At 42.2% G+C, this 14769-nt stretch overlaps 1 protein-coding gene across 1 annotated transcript; it reads left to right on the plus strand.

Annotated features, from left to right (window-relative positions):
• Positions 1-10158: 10158 nt before the first annotated feature.
• LOC144514290 (uncharacterized) lies at positions 10159-14504 on the plus strand. The gene is made up of 2 exons (XM_078245470.1): positions 10159-10444; positions 13381-14504. Exons 1-2 carry the CDS (start codon positions 10171-10173, stop codon positions 14502-14504), a joined length of 1398 nt encoding a protein of 465 aa, XP_078101596.1. The 5' UTR covers positions 10159-10170.
• Positions 14505-14769: the final 265 nt, after the last annotated feature.

Below are 14769 nucleotides of genomic sequence, written 5' to 3' on the forward strand. Positions count from 1 at the left end.
TTTATTTTCAATAAAGGGAACAAATGTACATATTCATATTTTACATCTTATTTCCTACAGAATCTGTTTCCTGTGGTGACTGATTTACACTTTATTCTATTATTATTATATGGTTAAATATGCAGAAATTCTTCGCAAATTAAATCAAACTTCAGCTTAACATATTTGTTGTCTTTAGAAACTGATTTCTTCTGGAAGTTATAATAAATGTCTGTGGGTTTAACAGACGATTAAATAGATATTGTCCACATAACGTGTGTCATGATACATCAAATTAATGTGTTGATTATGTAATCAGATACACATTCATTTGTATTTGATGTGCAGCCACAGAAAACATGAAGCTTCATTTAAGAGTAAGGCCTATTACATCCCATAGTGTCTACAGAACACAGTATGTGTCGTTATTATACCAGGTATAAAAAGTGAATGGATGTTTCTATATTGTGTGAAAAGTGTTTTAGATAATTATTGATCACTTTGGCCATTTTTTGTTTCATGAATTCTGTAAGATGGTTTATGAGTCAAAGAAATCTGTAAATATGTGATTGTAGAATAAAAACTGTAAAATAAAGCAGTTGTTGAACACAAGGCCTGAGTAAGCAGTGACTTGAGCACCAAACACTTGGTTGTATTTCAGTCGAGGATGATCTTTATTTATTTGAATTTCGAAAACATTCATAATGTCAAGAATAAAGTTGAACTTTCAGTATTAGTTCCAGGCATAAGAAAAAGAATAAATATTAATTGAAAAATTGCAATAAAGAAAAATCAATGACTAGGATGAAGTTGATGAAAAAAATGTGTGTGTGTGTGTGTGTGTGTGTGTGTGTGTGTGTGTGTGTATATATATATATATATATATATATATATATATATATATATATATATATATACTGTATATATATATGCTATTTAGTTGTATATTAGTTGTTGTTTGTTGTATATAGTTGTATACATGTCATTGTTATGCTATGGACTATTACCATCAAGGACATGAATGTATTGAGGAAAGGAAAATTTGCCAGAAACGTGGTTTATTAAAAAAAAAAGAACTTTATTAGCACACAACAAACACAGCCTACACAACAAATGGTAAACTGGTAAAAAAAATGTAACTGGCGGCATTCTGTCTTAATTCGGTCCGTTTTGCAGACGTCTGTGGTGCGTTGCCCTGTACTTCTGCTGGCTGTGATGCAAATGATGCACAATCAATCCAGCACACTCTGTCTCGCTTCCAGCAGCTGTAAAAACAGTCAATAAAGGCAATCAGTACTGCCATGAAAGAGGCAAAGCAGCGGGTGTGGGAGAAGTTCGGAGAAGACATGGAGAAGGACTTTCGGTCAGCACCAAGGTGCTTCTGGAAAACCGTTCGCCACCTCAGGAGGGGGAAGCGGGGAACCATCCAAGCTGTGTACAGTAAGGATGGGACGCTGTTGACCTCAACTGAGGAGGTAATAGGGCGGTGGAAGGAGCACTTTGAGGAACTCCTAAATCCAACTAATACGCCCTCTATGGTAGAGGCAGAGCTGGAGGATGATGGGGGATTGTCGTCAATTTCCCTGGTGGAGGTTGCTGAGGTAGTTAAACAACTCCACAGTGGCAAAGCCCCAGGAATTGATGAGATCCGTCCAGAAATGCTTAAAGCTCTGGGTGTGGAGAGGTTGTCTTGGTTGACACGCCTCTTCAACATTGCGTGGAAGTCTGGGACGGTGCCTAAGGAGTGGCAGACCGGGGTGGTGGTTCCCCTTTTTAAAAAGGGGGACCAGAGGGTGTGTGCCAATTACAGGGATATCACACTTCTCAGCCTCAGAAGTCACAGTAAAGTCTACTCCAAGGTGCTGGAAAGGAGGGTTCGGTCAATAGTCGAACCTCAGGTTGAAGAGGAACAATGTGGATTCCGTCCTGGTCGTGGAACAACGGACCAGATCTTTACTCTCGCAAGGATCCTGGAGGGAGCCTGGGAGTATGCCCAACCGGTCTACATGTGTTTTGTGGATCTGGAGAAGGCGTATGACCAGGTGCCCCGGGAGATACTGTGGGAGGTGCTGCGGGAGTACGGGGTGAGGGGGTCCCTTCTCAGGGCCATCCAATCTCTGTACGACCAAAGTGAGAGCTGTGTCCGGGTTCTCGGCAGTAAGTCGGACTCGTTTCAGGAAGAGTTGGCCTCCGCCAGGGCTGTGTTTTGTCACCAATCCTGTTTGTAGTATTTATGGACAGGATATTGAGGCGTAGTCGGGGTGGAGAGGGGTTGCAGTTCGGTGGGCTGGGGATCTCATCGCTGCTTTTTGCAGATGATGTGGTCCTGATGGCATCATTGGCCTGTGACCTTCAGCACTCACTGGATCGGTTCGCAGCCGAGTGTGAAGCGGCTGGGATGAGGATCAGCACCTCTAAATCGGAGGCCATGGTTCTCAGCAGGAAACCGATGGAGTGCCTTCTCCAGGTAGGGAATGAGTCCTTACCCCAAGTGAAGGAGTACCTTGGGGTCTTGTTCACGAGTGATGGGACAATGGAGCGGGAGATTGGTCAGCGAATTGGCACAGCGGGTGTGGTATGACATTCAATTTATCGCACTGTTGTGACGAAAAGGGAGCTGAGCCAGAAGGCAAAGCTCTCAATCTACCGGTCAGTTTTTGTTCCTACCCATCACCTATGGTCATGAAGGCTGGGTCATGACCGAAAGAACAAGATCCATGGTACAAGCGGCCGAAATGGGTTTCCTCAGGAGGGTAGCTGGCGTCTCTCTTAGAGATAGGGTGAGAAGCTCAGTTATCCGTGAGGAGCTCAAGGAGTAGAGCCGCTGCTCCTTCGCGTCGAAAGGAGCCAGTTGAGGTGGTTCGGGCATCTGGTAAGGATGCCCCCTGGGCGCCTCCCTAGTGAGGTGTTCCAGGCACGTCCAGCTGGGAGGAGGCCTCGGGGATGACCCAGGACTAGGTGGAGGGATTATATCTCCAACCTGGCCTGGGAACGCCTCGGGATCCCCCAGTCGGAGCTGGTTAATGTGGCTCGGGAAAGGGAAGTTTGGGGTCCCCTGCTGGAGCTGCTACCCCCGCGACCCGATACCGGATAAGCGGACGAAGATGGATGGATGGATGGAGTACTGCGCAGACACAACACATTTATTAATTCATTAAAAAAAAGTCACATTGACCAAAATGGCTCTAATCTTTTTTCTCGCTGGACTCCGAGCTGAACTCTTCACAGCATCCGCCTGCGATGCGAGATCTGGTTGTTTCTACCTGAAGGTCCTGCTTACTGTCTCGTTATTACAGGCAGCTGGAAAACAATTAAATGAGAGTGGTATGAATAAAAAAAAACATAAGTCACAGTAAAATTAAACAAGAAATGAGAAAACAGGAAAAGTTACTTACACACAATGCCGTCATTGTCAACATTGTGTAAATCTGGACTTGCAGACATAGCTCCGAGCAAATAGGTCACGGCCTCGTTATGATGCAAGGTTAGTCTGTGAAAACAAAATGTACGGTTAAGATCGGTCTATTCACGTATCTATTTCCTTATACAGCAGAATGAGAGCATATTCTTTAAATCTTACCCTTGCTCCGGTTCGTAGAGTCTACAATTTGTCTCAGAGTTGTGAAGACGGCGTACTGCTTCCTGTAAATTACAAAATACACTTTTATAAAGCAACTTACACTGGCCCCGCTTAGCTCTGCCTAATAATGAATAGCGCTGAAAGCAGCCACACAGCTGTGTGCTGCTCGCGTTTAAGCTTTCGTGCATGGTGGGGTTTAAAACATTACTGCCAAAGTCTAAGTAGCCTGTTTATTAGCCTGTCATTGTACTTTTCAAGAGTTAATAAACAGTACAGACTAGCTCACCGTTTCATTAATAATCATATACTTACATTGTCTTTTCCTTTTCTGTGGGCGCATCTTTACGGAGCCCCTGAGGGAAGAAAAAGAAAACGCTCTGTACATCTTCGAACAACTCCTGTGTGTTTCCTTTTTAGGTGCGTGGTTGCACTCCTGTGATAAGCAAGTGAAGTTTGACAGAGTGTATAGACAACTCTTTTACCGGTTGGTCTGAAATACTCCCATACTTTGGAAGCTTTTGCTCTAAATCTCGGAGGACTCATCTCCCTCCACTATTTTTCAAATCAAAGTAGTGAAGGCGAGGGAGGGGGAAGAAACATAGGGAAGAAAGAGGATAGGAGATTAACCAGCAGGGTGCGAACAGGAGGTGAATTACAGTGAGTTTTAATGGAATACTGGGAAAGTTTAATAACAATAGGACAATTGAAGTCCAGATTATGAGGCCATTTCAGCAGAGCCAACAGCTTCATATGCCATGGACATGTGAATATGGTGCTGAATTTGCCAGTATTTTAAGAAGACAGCTGATATGCTTTATGTGAAGCACAGTGTTTTGGTGTCAGCAGAAAGACTTCTCCTAGAAAACTGTACAGTGGTGCCTCTGTCTCCATTCCAACAGACAATCTTGGATGAGCAAGACCAAAGTAAAGGTCACTGTAGTCATGCCACTATGCACAGTGGTTGAGCTCTAGGAGACTGTGATGTTGTTTGCATGGAATGCACATTTTACCTTTATGGCAAAGCCTGATTAAAACTAATTGTTGAAATAAATTGTTTTGTGTATCTTTTCTTACATAACATTGGCCATTGCTAATGACATACACAGTAATTAATCTAGCATACTTTCATAAATAAATCAATTCAAGCTAAAATGTAAGAGTCTATAATTAGGCTATACTGAGCCTGATCTATTTATAACAGAGATTTTCTTAAAATTAAGTTAATACCTTTTAGAAAAATGACACCTGGGGTAAAACTCCCCCTGCTGCTACCCTGATTTGCATTTGTATAGCTCACAGCATTTTCATTTACACATTTACATTACTGACAAAAATACCACTTTTCATGAAGTGTATTCATATATCTGCAATAAATACCCAGTATCACAGTTGTTGCGGTCTGTGTCACCACGACATGTAGTTACATTTTTTTCACATCAGACTACAGCTATCAACACGTACCTACACACGTACCCACAACATAGATCTTACACAGGACCATCAATTGGGCTTTAATCTTTTAAAGATGAAAAGAATATTAGGTGTAGATCATACTCTTCATAATCAATCTGAGCTGAAGATTTGCATAAATGATCTAACTGTTGAACAGGTCCAAGAGACCAAAACCTCTGGGAGGTGTTTTAGATAGTAAATTGTCATAGACAAAACATAAGATGGTTGATAAGATGGGAAGTGGTGTTCCTGTTGTTAAAAGATCTGCACCATGTTTGTCACAAATAATTCAATATTTAATATTGTCTAATATTGACTATTGTTCAGCACTATGGCCTAATACAACAACAACAAAATAAATAATTGCAAATTGTACAAAACACAGCAGTGCATATAACTCTCGGTGTGGATATAGAATTTTTTTGTGTAACAAGCATAGTGTGCACGTGCTGTGCACGAGCCTAGGAGCATTTTAGTAATGCTCTGTTAAAAATAACAATGAAATGCTGCGTTATTGACTTTAGACCAGGTTTTTGTTGGTCAATGGTGCCATCACTTCCCACTGCCTCAAGAGAGCAATACTCCCAGAATGCACCTGAACACACCTCCCTGTAAGACCAGCATGCCCAAAATACACCTGAACACACCTCCCTGTGAGACCAGCACGCCCAGAATGCACCTGAACACACCTCCCTGTAAGACCAGCATGCCCAGAATGCACCTGAACACACCTCCCTGTAAGACCAGCATGCCCATGGGCACATGTGGGTGCAGGTGCATTTGCTGTTTAAACAACGTGGGCGCTGAACGGTCTTAAACTGCCAAAGACACTTGCGTTGGGCTTTGCGCCACACTGCACCGGGTGCAAGATAGGGTCCTTAGGCTTTCTGTGTTTTATTCCACACAGTCTGTAAATAGCTATTCATATTTAAACTATTCCGGATGATGACGGATCAAAAGTTAAATCACACCTTATTTATTATTTATTGACTCCTTCAATGTAAGGTTTATCAAGACATGCCACTGATGGTTAATGGAGGCTATTATATTACTAGAAACTTACACTCGCTACTGCAGGGAGTTCTATGACATCATGTTTGATTTTTAAAACATGATTTTGGGCATCTGATATTAGTTTGCATAATATGGCAAAAAAAATACTACTATCATTCTAGAAGTATTTTTAACTTTAAATTACAGTGAGGCTGCATTTGTCACGGTTTGTCAGGAAAGGCTTGGACCCAAATCACAATCATGACAGCATTTTCCTCCTGTTACTTTGACAACATTGCCTGTTTTAGTGTGTGTTTGCGTCTTTACGGAGCCCCAGAACGATCACAGAAAGAACAAATATTATTGCGTGGCCTCGAGTTATTATTTCGTGGCGTCCTGTAGCCTATATGGAAAGTTTTGCGTTTTCAGAGGACTTGTTAATTAGCTTGTTAGTAGCCCGTGTAATGAGGACGTTCCCTGTCTGTGCAATCAATGCAATTCTTACAGTGTTTTATCATAAATTATTTTGCTAATCAAAACACTGAAGACAAGTTCTGGTCTTTGCTTGGCAGGACAAGCAGCATCTCAGCTGAGAACAGGACTGGTACAGACAGACAGACAGACAGACACACACACACACTGAGTGACAGACAGAGAGACAGACAGACAGAGGGACTGATACATACAGACAGACAGACAGACAGAGAGACAGAGGGACAGACAGAGGAACTGATACAGACAGACAGACAGAGAGACAGGCAGACAGACAGACACACAGACAGACACACAGAGACAGACAGACAGAGGGACTGATACATACAGACAGACAGACAGACAGACACACAGACACACAGACAGACAGAGAGACAGACAGAGAGACTGATACAGACAGACACACAGTGACATACAGACAGACAGACAGAGGGACAGACAGACACACAGACAGACACACAGACAGACACACAGACAGACACACAGACAGACACACAGACAGACAGAGAGACTGATACAGACAGACACACAGACACAGAGAGTGACAGACAGAGAGACAGACAGACAGACAGGTTTGTGTCTCGTTACTCACATTGGTTTGAAGCGGAGGCTATAGTGGTTGTAAAATGTTCATGCATAGTGGATTACCACTTGTTCATCAAAAGTATTTCATTAGAATCAAAAATGAATGCAATAAAGTAGCGGCCAAATGAGGCTGTTTGGCTGGCAGCCGACACTTATGAAAAGCTCTGCTCATATCAAGCACAAAAACTTAACTAAACCCTTTATATTAATAAAGAAAAGTGCATGTTCACATGTTGTCACAATCTGACAATCACATCATAGGCTATGAAAGCATATATTCTTTATGTTGTAAGGTAGGGGTCTTCAACGATGTATAAGCCAAGGACCCCTTAACTAAAAGAAAGATGGATCAGGGACCCCTTACTACATATATTGTACAAATTAAGTTCCATATTCAACTGGGCCTACAATAACGTGTACAGCTTTATACATACCTTTTTAGTGCATAGAATACTAAGCTATTAAAATATTAATTGTTGCCATGTTTTAATGTTAAACATACATGGCACAGTGAATCCTCAAGATGAACTGTATCTGTGGATGGCTACCTTAGTGACTACCTTACCTATAGGCCAGTAAGCCTATCATCAATGTCTGTTTTTTCACAAATAGGCTGATTTATATTTGCTAATAATATGTGGGATTTCATTGTTGAAAAAACTTTCAAAACATTTATATTTAATTTGGTGACCCCCTGAAGTAACTCTGAGGACCCCCTGTTGAAGATCTCTGTAAGGAAATATTAAAGTCAGAAATGAAAGTCAATTCTTTATAAACCCCTACTTCATGTTCCTCCCTTAAGGGATTGTTAACCCTAAGAATCCTGAAACCAGATAACCAATTAAAAACCCTTAATAGGTAAGGAAGGATCATTATACAACAAGTAGATCCCACAATCTGATTGTCAACGGGATATTTAGAATATGAATGCAGTTTGATTATGACATTTATTTATTTATTTAATATAACTCCCCCTTATCTGTGTGCATTCATGTCCCATTAATGCATGTTACTAACTTAGCTTGTTCCCTGGAGTTCTTGTGCTTTCTTGCAGATTTCCTTGGATTGTGGCGGCACCTGGATCCTGTTCCCAGCTGCTGCCCTGGTCCTGCTAAATGCACTAAATACATTATTTAAAAAAAAGCTTAAATGTGTATGACACCTGTTAGATCACAAGAAACATTTACACATCTCCAACACTGAACACAGGTGAGTAACAAACAGCAATGATTAGCCCTTCCCCTCAGACAGGTAAGGGGGAAGAAACAGGAAATAACATCACATTTCTAATTGGCTGACATCTGTTATCTGTTGGTTGACAGGGTTTGACGTATTTTTAGACTTGAGACTTGGACTCTGAACTTATGAAGGTGTGTTGGCGTCCTCGGATCAGATGCACACAGACACCCAGACGGATGAGGAAGAAAAGTAAAGAGCAGCTTGGTCTCTGCCAGTGTTTCCTCGACACACGGAGGTGGAAAGAGTCTGGAAGTGGACCTGAGGAGTTCAGCAGGTGAGAATCCTACCACAGGAATCTGTATGTCTGATAATCAGGATCACTTTTATCACATTGTGATGTGTCGCTGTTTAACTGGACAGTAGAAAGGTTTCTTCATGCTGATTGGCTGATTAAAAATATCTATTTGATGCTTGCAGATATTCTTCAGAATTTCTCTCTGAGGTAAATGACATTGATCTGGTACTGAGAGGGCTCGGCCCTACATAGCTGATAGTAAGAGGCTTCAAAACCCTTTCTAGATGGACCAGAGCCAGCCAAGGGTGGGAGGAAACTTAGTGAGGGCCCCTCAGCTGTCAGGGGCCCTTCAGGAACAGAACAGGAAAAGGTTGTGGGTGGGCTTACGTTTCCATGACACGCAGGACAACAACAGGATGGTTGGGTTTAGGAAAAGAAGAACGGGACGGTTGGCTTTAAGAAACATGACACGCGGGACACGATCCCCGGTCTCCTGGGTGAAAGTCCTGTGTTTGACACATCCTCCACCCCGACCAACCTCCCTACACAGATTTTCGGGATTTCATACTACTCGCTACCGTAGTCGATCTTAATGCTACGTCATCTTCTCATTAACTTTACATTGGTATTGTTTTCCATGGTGGCCACACAGAATTTTCACACATTCCGTGCCACCATCACGTAATGAGGTGTTAACAGTTCGTGATCATTTCACAGAATTCTGTGAGACCAGGCTGAGAAACATCTGCGTTACAACATGGGAAAGAGTGAACTAATGTTATTTGTTGCTAAAGTAACCGTGGACTGTAGGCTAAGATCAGTCTTTTCACAGATTTTGAATATGTTTTTCTTTTTATTCACACTATGTGTAGATATGGCTGCTGCAAACTATCAGCAATCTGAAGATCAGTTTCTGTGCTCCATCTGTCTGGATGTGTTCACTGATACCATGTCGTCACAACTTCTGCAAGAACTGCATCACTTAACAATGCAAACGTTGGCTGCTGTCTCGTTATATAGAGTTAACTGTAACTTAACGTTATCAGTAATGTTAACGACCAATAAAGTGGCTAGCAAACTTACCGACTCCCCGTTGCAGCTGCAACTGCCGTGAGGTCAGAGGCTAGTGGATCAGGGTCTGACTCTGCTTTGGGTTTTCCTGCAGTTTGTTTCCTTTCCGTTATGTTAAAAATCGCAGCAGTATCCCACCACGGGACACCGTTGTTATTGTAACGTTACATCACTCTGACAGTCAATACTCGAGGTGACCTCGTCGTTCATTGTAACATTTGTAGTTTTTCTTTTTCTTTCAACTACTCAAACCTCCGAAATTCGTCCCAAAATTAATTTTCATCTTCCTTGACCCTTTTTTTATTGGCCCCGGGACGACGGGAGGTCCTTAAGCTCGAGCCCTGGTCTCACGTCAACGAGCCACTTCAAAATGAAATTAGGTCCAGCCCACAGAGCAGCAGCAGGAGCTCTAGCTGACTAAACTACACATACATCACATCAACACAGCTCCTGTGTTGGCCAATGAGAACTTCTGCTCTGATACATTTGTGTTTCAGTTTTCTTTCAGTCTGACAAAACTTTCTGATTTTAGCAGGAAGCCACGATGAAGGCAGTGGACCTTTTCAACACTTTGGAGGATTTAAAAGAAGAGGAATTTAAGAAATTCAAATGGCATCTGCAGCAGCAAGACATCCTGGAAGGCTACCAAAGCATCAAAGTGTCCAAGTTGGAGAAGGCAGAAAGGCAGGACACAGTGGACGTGATGGTGAATACCTATCAACTTCACGGAGCTTTGAAGGTGACCAAGAAGGTTTTAGAGATGATCAACAGGAATGATCTGGTGCAGAGTCTGCCAGACACCAGCTCAGGACCACAAGGTCAGTCACCCTTTTTCATTAGTATTTTCAGGAAGAAAGAGTGTTTGGACATGAGAAACCCAATACTTGTAAGAGAACAGATTGTTATTTGTGACCTGCTGATACAACTTGTGCACTCGGCAGCAACACATTCTCCAGCTGGAAACGACGCCATGAACGATGCATCATTTAAGATTGTAAACAGATAAAAAACTATTTTATAGATAAAAAACATTACCATTTATTTCAGTGTAGTCTCTATTTGTTGTAACATTACTGTAGTGGAATTTCAAGCTCATGCTCTGTAAGTTGAGTTAGTGGTACCCAGGTCTCATTCAGGTTAGTGGCCAATATAACCTCATAACCTTTCCAGGTGGACAAGTACTTCAACTCAGGTCACGGAGGAAGTCAACACAACCCATTCTGCCTGTCTGTTTTAGGGGCCTGTAATATCGTTCAGGTCTTTATAAGGTTCAACTAAACCTAATGCCTCCAGCATGAGTTTAAATAAACCTTGAGGAAGACAGGAACTTCAGAATGTTGGGATGGCACCCACACTGTACTGTGTAATCCTAAATTCTCCTCAAGTGAGAATTCATTAAATGCTTCTGTGTAAGTAATCAAAGTCTCCCCGAACCTCCTTCATGAATGGGAAAGGAGTTGTGCTGCTCCTGAATTTTTCTTTAGCAGTTATGTTTGTATACGTATAAATGTGTATAAAATCAAATGTGTACAAACCAGGGGTTAAGATGGGTCGGAACGATCCGGAACGACGTATGTATGTGCATGTTCAGTGCATTAAAGGTCCAGCCTTCCTGACCTAGTCAGTCTCATGTCCCATGAGCCAATGGGGTAGCCCTGTAGGCCAACAGAGCTTTGTGGAAATACCCCACTTTTTCTAATAGAGACTTCCCAGTCCTGACGGCCTGTTCAGCCTCACCATTGCTGCGGGGAAATCGCGTGCAAACTGAACGAAATAATGGCAGGAGAATTGTGGGCCGTTGTCCGTGACAAGCACTTCAGGACATCCGTAAAGAGCGAATGAGGCTTTAAACCTCTCAACAGTCAGGATACAACTCAACAACTTTTATGCATTCTTCTTCTACCTACATACAGGCATATCATTGTCAGTAGAGCCCCGTCCTAGAGCACCACCAGGTGGCTATAACCAACCATTACAGTAATGTGCTGCAGGTCTGTTGTTTTTAGCTGAGGTAGAAAGAGAATATGTGGTTAAAACAGATCGTGATGCTGTTCTGCCCTTATTGTTCTCTGTGATCTCCACGAAGTATGTAGCTGTGGTGTGTTTTATGTGGACTGACTGCGTCAGACTCAGTTTAACATTTTGTATTATATTTTATTATACTTTGCAATGTTGTAACTTAGGAAGCAATTTGGCCTTGTATGCTCTGATTAATTTGGCATGCAGTTATCACACCAGTCATTATTTAGTTTGAATAAAAACTCAACTTCTGGCCGTTTTGGAAGAAGGAAATAACAAGAGTAACAGGCAAAGGTGTAGATTTGCAGGGGAAATGTGTGGACCCTCCCAAAAGGGATGAAAATAATAGTTTGGGGGGTACTGAAAAAAATGTAACAAAATATAATGTTAGCCTATCCAAAATTGTATGTATTTAAATGCAGTATTACCATCACATAGCAACAATTCAGGAAATAATCTAATGAAATACGATTTTCAAACCCTCACTCCCCATTGGGCTGTACCATTTCTCTGGTACGTCCAGACTGTATTCTTTGATATCACTTCACTAGCTGTCAAAACGTACGTACCGGGTACGGACGCAGGCGCTGGTGTATCAGCGAAATTAAGAGTACTGGCTGAATCAACTTTAATCTCTGCCTATGGTTTTGACTGCCATGTCATCATGCGTTGTGCTTTGTGTTAAATGTTATGAGCAGCTCGTCATCTAAACAGGTTTTCAGAACTGTCTTAATTTGGTTGTTAATAGTGTTTCTCTCATCTGTAATGAAGTCATCGTCTAGCTAGCTATCTAGCTAGCTAAAAGTTAATACAGCTCCTGAAGCTCTCTGTACCAAGCAAATATTGTCCATATCTTGGTGAAACTAAGCCAATAATGGTTGAATTAATGCAAGCAGTTTATTATCTCATGGACAAGGTTGTCGGATGGAAACATGCTCAAATGTGTGTGTTTGAACTGCTGCAGAAGCTAGCTAGACTAGTTAGTCTATCTGTATTTAGGCGTGAGATAGGTCTTCACTCCCGTCCTGAACAACATACAGATCGCTATGGTTTAATCGGAGGTCTCCCTTCCACTCAGCGGCCATGACCATCGCTGCTGCTTAGCTTAAAAACATTAGGCCTACAATTACATGCCGTAGCAGGAGTTCCATAGGTATACTGACACGGGGAGAGGTTTAATGAGGCGATTTATCATTTTGTGCAATTTCATTCTTACTTCTCTTATCTTAACAAGAGCGAATCTGTACTAATATTCAGGGAATTTTGCATGTAGATTAGTGGTTCTCATGTGTGTATGCCTATATAAAATGGAGAGTGACGTCACCAGTCGAAATAGCTGTACCCCCCGAAGCACACGGTATAATTCAAACATTGTTAGTGGCCTCTGTCCCATTCGATGTAATGCCACTATTCCATCATATACACACACACACACACACACAAACACACACACATGGCTCCCTAACGCCCACAAATGCACACTTTTTTTTTTTTTAACAAATAATAAAAAATTGTCTTTTTAAATAGATGTATGTTTTTTCTCTCACAGTGTGTGTAGTTCTGTCTGCTGCCAGCAATGTGCCATCTGAAGAAGAAGTGCCCAAACCAGGAGAAGTTCCCTGTGACATCTCTGTGGAGAACCTGGAAGGCAGGATGTGTACGAAGCACGATAAACCTCTGGAGCTGTTCTGTAAGACCAACCAGACATGTGTCTGCATGCTCTGCACTGTTTTAGACCACAAAATACATGATGGTGTTCCTCTGAAAGAAGGATATGAAGGAAAGAAGGTAGAGCTGTGGAAGACAGGGGCTGAAATTCAGCAGATGATCCAGAAGAGACGACTGAAGATTCAGGAGGTCAAACACTCAGTTGACTTTAGTAGGATACATGCAGACAGAAAGATAGCAGAAGGTGTTCAGGTCTTCACTTCTCTGAAGGAGTCTGTTGAGAGAGGCCTGAACGAGCTCATCAACACGATCAAAGAGAAGCAGAAAACAACAGAAAAACAGGCCGAAGCTTTCATCAAAGAGCTGGAACAGGAAATCTCTGAGCTGATGAAGAGAAGCACTGAGGTGAAGCAGGTGTTACGCTCTGAAGACCACCTCCATCTTCTCCAGAGTGTCCAGTCCCTAAACATCCAACAACCTCCACCCACCAAGGACTGGACAGTGGTCAGCGTCCGTCAATCATCATATGAGGGGACTGTGGTGAAAGCTGTGGTTCAGCTGGAGGAGACACTCAGTAAAGAGATGAAGAAGCTGCTTGAAGCCGAGCTGAAGATGGTCCAGCAGTATGGAGTGGATGTGACTCTTGATCCTGATACAGCACATCCTAATCTCATCCTGTCTGATGATAGGAAACAAGTGAAAGATCGTGATCTACTATCTATGCTACTCAGGAAGAATCTGCCGGACACCCCAAAGAGATTTTCTGAGTGTGCTTGTGTTTTAGGAAAACAGAGTTTCTCTTCAGGCAGATTATACTTTAAGGTTCAAGTTAAAGGAAAGACTGACTGGGATTTAGGACTGGCCAGAGAGTCGATCAACAGGAAGGGAGCAGTCGCATTGAGCCCTCAGTATGGTTACTGGACGATATGGTTGAGAAATGGAAATGAGTACTACGCTGCTGATGGCCCTCCAGTCCTTCTCTCTCTGAAGTCTCAGCCTAAGACGGTGGGGGTGTTTGTGGATTATGAGGAGGGTCTGGTCTCCTTTTATGACGTAGATGCTGCAGCTCTTATCTACTCCTTTACTGGCTGCTCCTTCACTGAGAAACTCTTCCCATACTTCAGTCCCTGTGACAATGACGATGGTAAAAACGCTGCCCCTCTGATCATCTCTCCTGTCAGAGGAAAATAATCACTGATCTCATGTCAGGTATTGATTTATTTTCAAGTAAGGGAACAAATGTACATATTCATATATTTTATATCTTATTTTCTACAGAATCTGTTTCCTGTGGTGACTGATTTACATTGTATTCCATTTATTATCACATGGTTAAATGTGCAGTAATTCTTTGCAAATTGAATCGAACTTCATCTTGACATATTTGGTGTCTTTAGAAAACAGATTTCTTCTGGAAGTTATAATAAATGTCTGTGGGTTTAACAGAGGTTTAAAT

This window comes from Sander vitreus, unplaced genomic scaffold, assembly GCF_031162955.1.
Source record: "Sander vitreus isolate 19-12246 unplaced genomic scaffold, sanVit1 ctg535_0, whole genome shotgun sequence".
Taxonomy (NCBI): Eukaryota; Metazoa; Chordata; class Actinopteri; order Perciformes; family Percidae; genus Sander; species Sander vitreus.

Coding starts and splice junctions, on each gene's coding strand:
- LOC144514290 (XM_078245470.1), top strand. CDS start 10,171: ATGAAGGCAGTGGACCTTTTCAACACTTTGGAGGATTTAAAAGAAGAG. Junction 10,445..13,380: donor CACCAGCTCAGGACCACAAG/GTCAGTCACCCT, acceptor GCACTGTTTTAG/ACCACAAAATACATGATGGT.